At 35.9% G+C, this 15043-nt stretch overlaps 1 protein-coding gene across 1 annotated transcript in view; it reads left to right on the forward strand.

Annotated features, from left to right (window-relative positions):
- The window catches only part of CCDC15 (coiled-coil domain containing 15), a 62026-nt gene that overhangs the window by 28215 nt on the left and 18768 nt on the right, over positions 1-15043 (forward strand). Inside the window, exons 12-13 of the mRNA XM_060157999.1 lie at positions 781-873; positions 2439-2542. Coding sequence (XP_060013982.1) covers positions 781-873; positions 2439-2542 — 197 coding nt within the window. The remainder of the gene's footprint in view (positions 1-780; positions 874-2438; positions 2543-15043) is intronic.

A 15043-nucleotide genomic window follows, 5' to 3' on the forward strand; every position in this document is an offset into this window, starting at 1 on the left:
ATGGCTATAGTATTTTCAAGCTTTTATTCTCTAAACTCACACCTTTCAAGAATATGTATAAATTGAAAATGATTACAGATTTGAGATGTTAAGGGATCTAGTTTTATATCCTGGATTCAGTCCCAAGCACACACTCATGATAGAGTGATTTCAAGTGATCAATTTAGAAGGACTTTCATTCTGAACATTTTGATCTGTCATTAGTTCATTCTCTTTTTTTTTTGGCTGTGTTGGGTCTTTGTTGCTGTGTGCTGGCTTTCACTAGTTGCGGCGAGCGGGAGCTACTCTTCATTGCAGTGTGCAGGCTTCTCATTGAGGAAGCTTCTCTTATTGCCGAGCATGGGCTGTAGGCGCAGGCTTCAGTAGTTGTGGTGTGTGGGCTCAGTAGTTGTGGCTTGCGGGCTCTAGAACACAGGCTCAGTAGTTGTGGCACATGGGCTTAGTTGCTCCATGGCATGTGGGATCTTCCCGGACCAGGTCTCGAACCCATGTGTGTCCCCTGCATTGGCAGGCGGATTCTTAACCGCTGCACCACCAGGGAGGTCCCCATCCATGTTTTTGACCTCGATATTTTCTTTTCTTTATTGTTTTTGTTTGATTAATTTCTTTCTTTTATTCTTTCTTAAAGCTTTATTCTTTTATATTTGTTTAAAAAATTGTTTTTATCCAGTTGAGCTCAAGATTGCAGGAGAAAGGAATCAATAGATGAAATTATCAAAAACGTACGTAGGGCTAACTTTTGGCAATTTTGTCTCTTTGTGTGACTGGACTTTCTAACAGGTTGGTGGTGAATATCAATCAGGATTGAACACTGAATTCCAGACTCCACAGGCACTTCAGTCAGGAGTAAGTCAAGAGGAAGACAAGAAAGAGGTATGTAGTGATAATGGCTTTTGGACATCAGTGTTTCTACTATAATAGTATATGTGAGATTGGAAACAATTTGTTGTGTCCTAACATATTAAGAGCTAGTACTACAAATTCCATAGATAAAGGCACAAAAGTTGCTTGACTCATTTTAATATGTTGAACTTCTCTTCTAAGCTTCTAGGATTTAGGGTACCTTGATGTGAAATCAGAGAGGTGATCCTAGTGAGTTTCTTCAGTTAGTGTATATTTGCCATAATAGCTAATTTAAGGAAGAGTTTTAATTTGTGACTTCCTTTTTTTCCTTTTCAATCTAAAGTTAGTTTAAATGAACAGTTTTTAACACTGGCCATGCACCAGAATCAGACATGGAGCTTTTTTCCAAATACAAATGCCTGGACCCAAAGCAGATATACTGAATCAGTATCTTAGGTAGGTTCGGGGCATCTGTGTTTTAAAAAAACACCACAGATGATTGTGATGTATCTTCAATATTGAGAACTGTTATTATAGTTTTAATAATTTTTACCAAAAAGACACAAACTACTCTAAGGACAAAAACATGTCTGTGTGTATACTAGTGATCTTTGAGTAGCTTGTGCCCTTAAAAAGAGAATATATAAATTTGGAAGTATGAACAGATCACGCACAGGGTAGTAGCATTTGCTTTTTTTTTTTTTTTTTTTTAAATTGATTATTTATTTATTTTTGGCTTCGTTGGGTTTTTGTTGCTGCACGCGGGCTTCCTCTAGCTGTAGCGAGCAGGGGCTACTCTTCCTTGTGGTGCACGGGTTTCTCATTGTGGTGGCTTCTCTTGTTGCGGAGCAGGGGCTCTAGGCATGTGGGCTTCTGTAGTTGTGGCACGTGGGCTCAGTAGTTGTGGCTCACGGGCTCTAGAGCGCAGGCTCAGTAGTTGTGGCGCACAGGCTTCATTGCTCCGCGGCATGTGGGATCTTCCCGGACCAAGGCTCGAACCCATGTACCCTGCATTGGCAGGCAGATTCTTAACCACTGTGCCACCAGGGAAGCCCCAGCATTTGCTTTTATTATACTTGTTCCCTTTAAAAGTATGATGCTCTGATATTCCTCAGTCTTCCCTCCCTCCTCCCCACCATATTAGGCTAGGCTTAGAGTGTGCTTTTGTAGTGTGGTTTTAATTTTGGAAAGTTAAAGTGACGTTCTGTTATAAAATACCTCTTACATTCTTTCTTTGGTTCTGCTTCTGTGGTACTTACTACTTGGGAACACAGAGTAAATATAGTATGTATCTTATCATATTAAATATAATCATTTCCTCAAGGGCTATTGACAACTGACCATGCTAAGTGCAAACTAAATTAGTACTTCTTTCTCTGATTTGTCTGTTACATCTAATAGCTATGTGCTTGAAAATATAAATCTCTTGCTGTATGTGATATTATCCTGAGTCACCATAAATAGAAGGAAATTAAGGACTTAATTCCCTGTGACTTTTGTGTCATATAGTTTTCTTGTCTATGGCACAAGGATTTTCCTTTCTTGAAAAGTCCTCTGAGAGCGGAATCTTAACAATTTTAACTTCTTTTCTTTAGCGTCAAAAGCAGTACCTGAGATATAGACGACTTTTCATGGATATTGAAAGAGAACAAGTGAAAGAACAACAGAGGCAAAAAGAACAAAGGAAGAAAATTGAAAAGTAAGTTCTTTGATCCTCATTGTGAGCCTTAAATTCCCAGTTAAGATGATTTTGGAAGCTAGGTTTTAGAAATAATCAAGCAGTGGTTTTACCTTCTTATCCAAAGTGGAAACAACTGTTTTTGATCTGGGTCGTAGTATTAAAAGACGGTTAAGAGCTATGTTTTTTTAATAGACTATTTTTGGGAGTAGTTTTAGGTTCATAGCAAAATTAAGCAGAAAGTACAGAAAGTTCCCATTTACTCCCTGCCCCTACACATGGACTGCTTCCTCCACTGTCAATATCCTGTACCACAGTGATACATTTGTTACAACTCATAAACCTACATTGACATATCATAATCTATATTTTACATTAGGCTTCAGTCTCAGTGTTGTACATTATTATAGGTTTTGACAAATGTATAATGACATGTATCTACAAACGTAGTATCATACAGAATAGTTTTATTGCCCTAAAAATGTTCTGTGCTCTGTGTATTCATCTCTCCCTTCCCCCAGCCTGTGGCAACCACTGATCTTGTTACTGGCTCCATTGTTTTGCTATTGGGTTGGCCAAAAGGTTCGTTTGGTTTTTGTGTAAGATGGCTCTAGTAGCACTTAGTTGTCTTTAACTTCATTCAAAATAAGTTTGTTAGATTGTATGTGACAGCTGTCATATCAGCGTGCATTTAAAAAAAGACTTATCAAAATTGGTGAATTTTTGTGTAGCCATTTTAATATTGAAGATGGAAGGAAAAAACCAACATTTTTGGCATATTATGCTTTATTATTTCAAGAAAGGTTAAATACACAACCAAAATGCAAAAAAAAAATTTGTGCAGTATATAGAGAAGGTGCTGTGACTGATCGAACATGTCAAAAGTGGTCTGTGAAGATTTGTGCTGGAGATTTCTTGCTGGATGATGCTCCATGGTCAGGTAGACCAGTTGAAGTTGATAGCAATCAAATCGAAACATTAATTGAGAACAATCAACATTATACCACACGGGAGATAGCCGACATACTCAAAATAGCCAAATCAAGCGCTGAAAATCATTTGCACCAGCTTGGTTTTGTGAATCGCTTTGACGTTTGGGTTCCACATAAGTTAAGCGAAGAAAATCTTCTTGACCGTATTTCCGCATGCGATTCTCTACTTAAACGTAATGAAAACGTTCCATTTTGAAAACAAATTGTGAGGGGTGATGAAAAGTGGATACTGTACACTAATGTGGAATGGAAGAGATTGTGGGGCAAGCGAAATGAACCACCACCAACCACACCAAAGGCCAGTCTTCATCCAAAGAAGGTGATGTTGTATATGTGGTGGGATTGGAAAGGAGTCCTCTATTATGAGCTCCTTCTGGAAAACCAAACGATTAATTCCAACAATTACTGCTCCCAGTTAGACCAACTGAAAGCAGCACTCGATGAAAAGCATCCAGAATTAGTCAACAGAAAACGCATAATCTTCCATCAGGATAACACAAGACCTCAGGTTTCTTTGATGACCGGCAAAAACTATTACAGCTTGGCTGGGAACTTCTGATTCACCCACCACATTCACCAGACACTGCACCTTCGGATTTCCATTTATTTTGGTCTTTATAAAATTCTGTTAATGGAAAAAATTTCAATTCCCTGGAAACTGTAAAAGGCACCTGGAAGAGTTCTTTGCTCAAAAAGGTAAAAAGTTTTGGGAAGATGGAATTATGAAGTTGCCTGAAAAATGGCAGAAGGTAGTAGAACAAAAGGGTGAATACATTGTTCAATAAACTTCTTGGTGAAAATGAAAAAATGTATCTTTTATTTTTACTTAAAAACCAAAGGCACTTTTTGGCCAACCCAGTATTTTCAGAATTTCATATAGCTGGAATCATACGGTATGTAGCCTATTCAGACTGACTTTTTCCCCTTAGTATTATGCATTTAAGATTGCTCAAATTCCTTTTCATGGCTTGATAATTCATTTCTTTTTAGTGCTGAATAATATTCTAAAATGTGGATGTACTACAGTTTATTTATCCATGCACCTACTGAAGGATATCTTGGTTTCTTCCAAGATTTGGCAGTTACAAATAAAGCTACTATAAGCATCCATGTGCAGGTTTTGTGTGGGCATAAATTTTCAACTCCTTTGGGTAAATATTGAGGAGTACATTTGCTGGATTGTATGGTAAGAGGATGTTCACTTTTCTAAGACACTATCAAACCTTCCTCCAAAATGTACCACTTTGCAATCCATCAGCAATGAATGAGAGTTCCTGTTGCTCCACATCCTTGTCAGCATTTGATGCTGTCGGCATTTTGAATTTTGGCCATTGTAATAGGAGTGTGTGTTATCTCGTTATTTTAAATTGCATTTCCCTGACGACATGATGAGGAGCATCTTTTCATATGCTTACTAGCCATCTGTATATCATCGTTGGTGAAGTGTCTGTTCAGGTCTTGGGCCCATTTTTTAATTGGGCTATTTGTTTTCTTATTCTTGAGTTTTACGGGTTCTTTGTATATTTTGGATAATAGTACTTTATCAGATGTGTCTTTTGCAAATAATTCCTCCTAGTCTGTGGCTTGAATTCTCATTCTCATGACATTGTCTTTTGGAGAGGAGATGTTTTTAATTTTAATGAAATTCAGCTTATAATTATTTTTTTCATAGATCATACCTTTGATATTATATCTAAAAAGTCATTGCTGTACCCAAAGTCACCTATATTTTCTTTTGTGTTATCTTCTAGGAATTTTGTAGTTTTGTGTTTTACATTTAGCTTTATGATACATTTTGAGTTAACTTTTGTAAGGGGTATAAGGTCTGTGTCCATATTCCTTTTTTTCCCACACAGATATTTAGTTGTTCCTATACCATTTGTTGAAAAGACTATCTTTGCCTCATTATATTGCCTTTGCTCCTTTGTCAAAGATCAGTTAAGTGTATTTGTGAGGGTCTATTTCTGGGCTCTCTGTTCTGTGCCATTGACCTATTTGTCTATTCTTTTGCCAATACCACACTGTCTTAAAAGGGAAATGATGCCTGTAAGAGACTCACTTTAACTTTAAGGACACACATAGGCTGGAAGTGGAGGGATGGAAAAAGATATTCCATGCAAATGCTCACAAAAAGAGAGCAGGGATACCTATCCTTGTATCAGAAAAAATAAACTAAGTTAAAAAAGAAGGGTCACAATAGACAAAGAAGTCACTATATATGATAAAAGGATCAATTCATGAAGATGACATAACGATTGTAAATATCCAACATCGGAGCATCTAAATATAAAGCAGATATTAATAGAACTGAAGGGAGAAATAAACAATACAGTAAAAGTAGGAGACTTTAATACCCCCCTCTCAACAATGGATAGATCATACAGAAAGAAAATCAATAAGGAAACAGCACTTTTGAGTAATACTATAGACCAAATGGATCTATACACACATATACAGAACATTTTATCCAACAGCAGCAGAAAACACATTCTCTTCAAGAACAAACAGAACATTCTCCAGGATAGATCATATGTTAGGCCACAAAACAAATCTTAACAAATCAAGAAGATTGAAATTATATCAAGCATCTTTTCCAAACACAATAGTGTGAAACTAGAAATCAATAACAGGAAGAAAATTGGAAAATTCACAAATACATGGAATTTAAACAACAGACTCTTGAACAACCAGTGGACCAAAGAAGAAATCAAAAGGGAAATTTAAAAAAATCTTGTGATATTATGGGATATGGCAAAAGCATTTCTAAGAGGAAAGTTTATAGCTATAAAGAGAAAAGATCTCAAATAAACAACCGAACCTTCCACCTGAAGGAACTGGAAAAAGAAGAGCAAACTAAGCTCAAAATTAATAGAAGGAAGGAACTAACGATTAGAGCAGAAATAAAGAATAGGGAAAAAGTAGAAATGATCAGCAAAACTAAGCATTGGTTTTTGAAAAGATAAAACAAAATTGAAAATCCTTCGCTAGATTAACCAAGAAAAAAACTCAAATAAATAATATTATAAGTGAAAAAGGACTCATTACAACTGACACCACAGAAACACAAAGGTTTATAAGAGACTACCATTTACAACTATATGCCAACAAATTGGACAACCTAAGAAAAATGGATAAATTTCTAGAAACATACAACCTATCAAGACTGGATTATGGAGAAATAGAAAATCTGAACAGACCAATTGCAAGTAGGGAGATTGAATTAGTAATCAAAAACTTCCCAACAACAGTTGAGGAGCAGACAGCTTCACTGGGAATTCTACCAAACGTTTAAAGAGGAATTAACACTGATCCTTCTCAAACTTCCAAAAAAATAGAAGAGGAGGGAACACTTCCAAACTTATTACGAGGCCAGCATTATCCTGATATCAAAACCAGACAAGGACACTACAAGAAAAGAATATTACAGGCTACTATCCTTGACGAATGTAGATGCAGAAAGTTTCAACAAAGTATTAGCAAATTGAATCCAACAATACATTAAAAGGATCACACTCCAGGATCAAGTGGAATTTATTCTAGGGATGCAAGGATGGTTCAAATCCACAAATCAATCAGTGTGATACACCATATTAACATAATGAAAGATAAAAATCATGTGATTGTCTCAGTAGACACAGAAAAAGCACTTGACAAAATTCAACATCCATTCATGATAAAAACTCTCAACAAAGTGGATATAGAGGGAACATACCTTGACATAATAAAGACCATATATGACAAGTCCATAGCTAACATCATACTCCATGGTGAAAAGCTGAAAGCTTTTCCTTTTAGGATCAGGAACAAGACAAAAACGCCTATTCTTGCCACTTTTATTCAACATAGTACAGGAAGTCCTAGCCTGAGCAGTTAGTCAAGAAAAATAAATAAAAACATTAAATTGGAAAGGAAGAATTAAAAGTGTGACTATTTACAGATGACATGATATTATATACAGAAAACCCTTAGACTCCACCAAAAATCTGTTAGAACTAAATGAATTCAGTAAAGTTGCAGGATACAAAATCAATTTCAAAAATCAGTTGTATTTCCATATATTAACAATGAACTATTGAAAACAGAAATTGAGAAAACAATCCTATTTACCATAACATCAAAAAGAATAAAATACTTAGGAGTAAATTTAACCGAGGAGGTGAAAGATCTTTACACTGAAAACTATAAGACATTGTTGAAAGAAATTGAAGAAGACACAATTAAATGGAAAGATATTTCATGCCCACGGGTTGGAAGAGTTAGTATTGTTAAAAATATCCATACTACCCAAAGCAGTCCACAGATGCAGTCCCTATCAAAATTCCAATGGCAGAAATAGACAATCCTAAAATCCATATAGAACCACAAAAGACCCTGAATAGCCAAAACAGTGTTGAGAAAGGAGCACAAAGCTGGAGACATCACACGTCCTGATTTTAGACTATATTAAAAAACTATAGTAACCAAAACAGTGTGGTATTGACAAAAACAGATACATATATGATGGGACAGAATAAAGAGTTCAGAAATAAATCAATTAATTTGTGATGAGAGAGCCAAGAATATGCAATGGAGAAAGCATAGTCTTGTCAATAAATGGTGTTGGGAAAACTGGACAGCAGCATGCAAAAGAATTAAATTGGACCCCTATCTTACACTATCAAAAATCAACTCAAAATGGATTAAAAACTTGAACTTAAGACCTGAAACTGTAAAACTCCTAGAAGAAAGCACAGAGGTAACCTCTTTGACATTAGTCTTAATAATGATTTTTTGAATATGATACCATAAGCACAAGCAACAAAAGCAAAAAAAATCTAGTGAGACTACATCAGACTAAAAAGCTTCTGCACAAAAAAGTGAAAGGGAATTGTATGAAATGAGAGAAAATATTTGCAAACTGTGTAACCGATAAGTGTTCATATCCAAAATATATAATGAACTCACTCAACCCAATAGAAAAAAAAATTTAAAAATGCACAAAGGACCTGAATAGACATTTTTTCCAAGAAAACATAAAAATGGCCAACAGGTACGTGAAAAAGTGCTCAACATTACTAATCATCATGGAAATGCAAATCAAAGCCATAATGAGATACCACACCTATTTGAATGGCTGTTATCAAAAAGACAAGACATAAGGGCTGGCAAGGATGTGGAGAAAAGGGAACACTTGTGCATTCTTGGTAGGAATATAAATTGGTATAGACATTATGGAAAACAGTATAGAGGTTCCTCAAAAAATTAAAAGTAGAACTACCGTATAATCCAGCAATTCTACTTTTGGATATATATCTGAAGGAAATTCTATCACTATTTCAAAGAAATATGTGCATTCCTATGTTCATTGCAGTATTATTCACAATAGCCAAGACATGGTAGCTGCCTAAGTGTCCATTAACAAGTGAATGGATAAAAATAATGTGGTGCAAATATAACAGAATATTATTCAGCTTTGAAAAAGAAGGAAATCCTGCCATTTGTGACAGCATGAATGAAACTTGAGGGCATTATACTAAGTGAAATAAGTCAGATAAAGAAAGACAACTACTTTATGACCTCACATGTTAAATCTTAAAAAGTTGCCAGGACTTGGTGGGTGGGGGAAATGAGATGTTGGTCAAAAGGTACAAACTTTTAGTTATAAGATTAATAAGTTTTGGGATCTAATAATGTACAGCATGGTAACTATAGTTAACAATACTGTATTATATACTTGACATTCGCTAGATCTTGTATGTTCTCCTTTGTCTTTCTGCCTGTCTATCTAGCTATCTAAAATTATTGGTATACATTGTATACCTTAAAGTTACACAGTGTTTTTTGTCAATTATATCTCAATAAAGCTGGGAAAAAAATATGAGTTCCAAGGCAAGGACCTACCGTCTTATCTGGGTCTGAGAGTGATTCTGCATTTATTCAGCAGATATGAATTTGGCATCTTTCATATCCTGACACTGTCCTAGGCACAAGCAATACAAAGATAAATAAAATGTGGTTTCTATTCTTGAAGAATTCATAATCTAGAGTGGATGGGGGAAGAATTGTATGCAAATGGGTTATATAATTATTATAATAGAAGTAAGTACAGAGTCCCTGAGAGCACAGAAGAGGGATTACTGATTTCATATGGAGTGTTAAAGAAATTATTACATTTCACCTGGACCTAGATGGATAAATGTGTGTTTACTGGGGAAGTGGATAAGGATGGTGAGGTAGAAAAATCAACAAAAACTGAGTCAGGGTGGAAGGAAATAATAGTATTCATGCAGAGTTTTATAATTTACAAGGGCTTTCATGTATTATCTTGTTCATATATTATCTTGTTTTATTGTTTCAACAATAAAACAAATGTTTGTTGAATGTTAAAGCCTACCACGTGGCAGGCACTGTACTGAATGCTGAGGATATGCAATTTGCATATGTGGCAGGATAGTGGTTCATAGCACAAATTAAGAATCAAATAGTCTTAGGTTTGAATTTTCTACCTATTGGCTGTGTAACCTTGAGCACAGTTCTTCATGTGGATGAACTTCTTCATGTGGATGAACTTCTTTTTTTTTTGAAAATTTTTTGGAATTTTAAAATTTAATTTAAATTTTTTTTTATACAGCAGGTTATTATTAGTTATCTATTTTATACACATCAGTGTATACATGTCAATCCCAATCTCCCAGTTCATCCCCCCACTCCTCACTGTCCCCCCCTGGTGTCCATACGTTTGTTCTCTATGTCTGTGTCTCTGTTTCTGCTTTGCAAACTGGTTCATCTGTACCATTTTTCTAGATTCCACATATATGCGTTAATATACGATATTTGTTTTTCTCTTTCTGACTTACTTCACTCCGTATGACAGTCTCTAGGTCCATCCACGTCTCTACAAATAACCCAATTTTGCTCCTTTTTATGGCTGAGTAATATTCCATTGTATATATGTACCACATCTTCTTTATCCATTCATCTGTCGATGGGCATTTAGGTTGCTTCCATGACCTGGCTATTGTAAATAGTGCTGCAGTGAACACTGGGGTGCATGTGTCTCTTTGAATTATGGTTTTCTCTGGGTATAAGCCCAGTAGTGGGATTCCTGGGTCATATGGTAATTCTATTTTTAGTTATTTAAGGGACCTCCATACTGTTCTCCATAGTGGCCGTATCAATTTACATTCCCACCAACAGTGCTAGAGGGTTCCCTTTTCTCCACACCCTCTCCAGCATTTGTCATTTGTAGATTTTCTGATGATGCCCATTCTGACTGGTGTGAGGTGATACCTCACTGTAGTTTTGATTTGCATTTCTCTGCTAATTAGTGATGTTGAGCAGCTTTTCTTGTGCCTGTTGGCCATCTGTATGTCTTCTTTGGAGAAATGTCTATTTAGGTCTTCTGCCCATTTTTGGATTGCATTGTTTGTTTTTTTAATATTGAGCTGCATGAGCTGTTTATATATTTTGGAGATTAATCCTTTGTCTGTTGATTCAGTTGTAAATATTTTCTCCCATTCTGAGGGTTGTCTTTTTGTCTTGTTTATGGTTTCCTTTGCTGTGCAAAAGGTTTGAAGTTTCATTAGGTCCCATTTGCTTATTTTTGTTTTTATTTCCATTACTCTAGGAGGTGGGTTAAAAAAGATCTTGCTGTGATTTATGTCAGAGAGTGATCTTCCTATGTTTTCCTCTAAGAGTTTTATAGTGTCCGGTCTTACATTTAGGTCTTTAATCCATTTTGAGTTTATTTTTGTGTATGGTGTTAGGGAGTGTTCTAATTTCATTCTTTTACATGTAGCTGTCCAGTTTTCCCAGCACCGCTTATTGAAGAGACTGTCTTATCTCCATTGTGTATCCTTGCCTCCTTTGTCATAGATTAGTTGACCATAGGTGCGTGGGTTTACCTCTGGGCATTCTATCCTGTTCCATTGATCTATATTTCTGTTTTTGTGCCAGTACCATATTGTCTTGATTACTGTAGCTTTGTAATATAGTCTGAAGTCAGGGAGTCTGATTCCTCCAGCTCCATTTTTTCCCCTCAAGATTGCTTTGGCTATTTGGCATCTTTTGTGTCTCCATACAAATTTTAAGATTTTTTTGTTCTAGTTCTGTAAAAACTGCCATTGGTAATTTGATAGGGCTTGCATAGAATCTGTAGATTGCTTTGGGTACTATGGTCATTTTCACAATGTTGATTCTTCCAATCCAAGAACATGGTATATCTCTCCATCTGTGTCATCTTTGATTTCTTTCGTCAGTGTCTTATAGTTTTCTGAGTACAGGTCTTTTACCTCCTTAGGTAGGTTTATTCCAAGGTATTTTATTCTTTTTTTGCAATGGTGAATGGGATTGTTTCCTTAATTTATCTTTCTGATCTTTCATTGTTAGTGTATAGGAATGCATGAGATTTCTGTGCATTAATTTTGTATCATGCAACCTTACCAAATTCATTGATTAGCCCTGGTAGTTTTCTGGTGGCATTTTTAGGATTATCTATGTATATTGTCATGTCATCTGCAAACAATGACAGTTTTACTTCTTCTTTTCCAATTTGTATTCCTTTTATTCCTTTTTCTTGTCTGATTGCAGTGGTTAGTACTTCTAAAACTATGTTGAATAAGAGTGGCGAGAGAGGTCATACTTGTCTTGTTCCTGATCTTAGAGAAAATGCTTTCAGTTTTTCACCATTGAGAATGATGTTTGCTGTGGGTTTGTCATATATGGCCTTTATTATGTTGAGGTAGGTTCCCTCTATGCCCACTTTCTGGAGAGTTTTTATCATAAATCGGTGTTGAATTTTGTCAAGAGCTTTTTCTGCATCTATTGAGATGATCATATGGTTTTTATTATTCAATTTGTTAATATGGTGTATCACATTGATTGATTTGCATATATTGAAGAATCCTTGCATCCCTGGGATAAATCCCACTTAATCATGGTGTATGATCCTTTGAATGTGTTGTTGGATTCTGTTTGCTAGTATTTTGTTGAGGACTTTTGCATCTATATTCATCAGTGATATTGGTCTGTAATTTTTTTTTTAGTAGTATCTTTGTCTGGTTTTGGTATCAGGGTGATGGTGGCCTTGTAGAATGAGTTTGGGAGTGTTCCTTCCTCTGCAATTTTTTGGAAGAGTTTGAGAAGGGTGGGTGTTAGCTCTTCTCTAAATGTTTGATAGAATTCTCCTGTGAAGCCATCTGGTCCTGGACTTCTGTCTGTTGGAAAATTTTTAATCACAGTTTCCATTTCATTACTTGTGATTGGTCTGTTCATATTTTCTATTTCTTCCTGGTTCAGTCTTGGAAATTTATACCTTTCTAAGAATTTGTCCATTTCTTCCAGGTTGTCCATTTTATTGACATAGAGTTGCTTGTAGTAGTCTCTTGTGATGCTCTGTATTTCTGCAGTGTCCATTGTAACTTCTCCTTTTTCATGTCTAATTTTATTGATTTGCGTCCTTTCCCTGTTTTTCTTGAGGAGTCTGGCTAAAGGTTTATCAATGTTGTTTATCCTCTCAAAGAACCAGCTTTTAGTTTTATTGATCTTTGCTATTGTTTTCTTTGTTTCTATTTCATTTATTTCTGCTCTGATCTTGATGTTCTTTCCTTCTACTAACTTTGGGTTTTGTTTGTTCTTCTTTCTCTAGTTCCTTTAGGTGTAAGGTTAGATTGTTTATTTGCGACTTTTCTTGTTTCTTGAGGTAGGCTTGAATTGCTATAAACTTCCCTCTTAGAACTGCTTTTGCTGCATCCCATAGGTTTTGGATCGTCATGTTTTCACTGTCATTTGTCTCTAGGTTTTTTTTGATTTCCTCTTTGATTTCCTCAGTGATCTCTTGGTTATTTAGTAATGTGTTGTTTATTCTCCATGTGTTTGTGTTTTTTAAGTTTTTTTTCCCTGTAACTGATTTCTAATCTCATAGCTTCATGGTTCAGAAAAGATGCTTGATATAATTTCAATTTTCTTAAATTTACTGAGGCTTGATTCATGACCCAAGATGTGGTCTATCCTGGAGAATGTTCTATGTGCACTTTAATCCTTCTAGGTATTTGTTCTTTAATTTTTCTAGGTCTTTGTTAAACATTTCTTGCATCTTCTCGATCTTTGTTTGCCTCCATTCTTTTTCCGAGGTCTTGGATCATCTTCACTATCATTATTCTGAGTTCTTTTTCTGGAAGGTTGCCTATCTCCACTTCATTTAATTGTTTTTCTGGGGTTTTATCTTCTTCCTTCATCTATTACATAGCCCTCTGCCTTTTCATTTTGTCTTTCTGTGAATGTGGTTTTTGTTCCACAGGCTTCTGCTCAAGTGTTTTGATTGGATAAAAGTGATGAATGCTGCACTCTCTGCCTAGCAGAGAAAAGGGTAAACTCTGTCTGGTCATAGATAACATAATTTGGAGCCTGTAAAAAATTTTAAAACAATATTATTCAGTCAAAATTTTCTAGGCATGTCAAGAGATAGGACCAGATAACCAAAAGCTAACAGAAGCAGGCTTACAGATGCCACAGATACTGGTGTTATCATACAAGGACTTTAAAACACTTGATTAATATCTTTAAGTAAATAGTGGAAAAGATGGAGAAAATAGATGAAAATATGGAGAATTTCACCAGAGAACTGAAATCTTTAAAATAGAATAAAATAGAAAGTCTTAAATTGAAAAAATATGATCTTAAAATATGCACTCCAGGGCTTCCCTGGTGGCACAGTGGTTGAGAATCCACCTGCCAATGCAGGGGACATGGGTCCAAGCCCTGGTTCAGGAAGATCCCACATGCCACGGAGCAACTAAGCCCGTACACCACAACTACTAGGCCTGTGCTCTAGAGCCCGCAAGCCACAACTACTGAGCCCGTGTCCCACCCCACGACTACTGAAGCCCATGCGCCTAGAGCCCGAGCTCCGCAACAAGAGAAGCCACTGCAATGAGAAGCCCGTGCACCACAACAAAGAGTAGCCCCCGCTCGCCACAACTAGAGAGAAGCCTGCACGCAGCAATGAAGACCCAACGCACCCAAAGATAAATAAATACATAAATTTAAAAAAAAAAGAATTATCTTTCACTGATGGAAGTAAATCATTTTTTTCTATTCTTTCTGATTTTCAATTTTTTATCATTAGCATATTTGATTTTGGGAGCCTAAGCAATATCTATATTGTAAGAGACCCCTTGCTGAATATCTTGTTTATTTTGCTATAGAGAGTTCAAAGACTTCTGAAATTTTTATGTGGCAGTCCACTGGTGAGAATAGTTTTCCTGTGAGGTGTTTAATAGTTCCTTTGGTATGTTTTTATTCTCACATTTTTTTCCCCTTTGAGATATGTTATAATACTCTTGTCCTAAAAGCAACTTGACAAAAACTGCTGCAGTAAAAAAGTGTGTGTGTGTGTGTGTGTGTGTGTATTTTGGATTGGGGTTAGAAGAGAGAGGCTTGGAAGAATCCTCATGAGGTTGTCTAGGGTATCCTTTAGGCAGAATTCTATTTAAATATTTCAAGGGTCTTTTCTATTCTTAATATCCTTTAGGATTGTAGTTATATTGATATA

This window comes from Lagenorhynchus albirostris, chromosome 9 (assembly GCF_949774975.1).
Source record: "Lagenorhynchus albirostris chromosome 9, mLagAlb1.1, whole genome shotgun sequence".
In the NCBI taxonomy this organism is placed as follows: Eukaryota; Metazoa; Chordata; class Mammalia; order Artiodactyla; family Delphinidae; genus Lagenorhynchus; species Lagenorhynchus albirostris.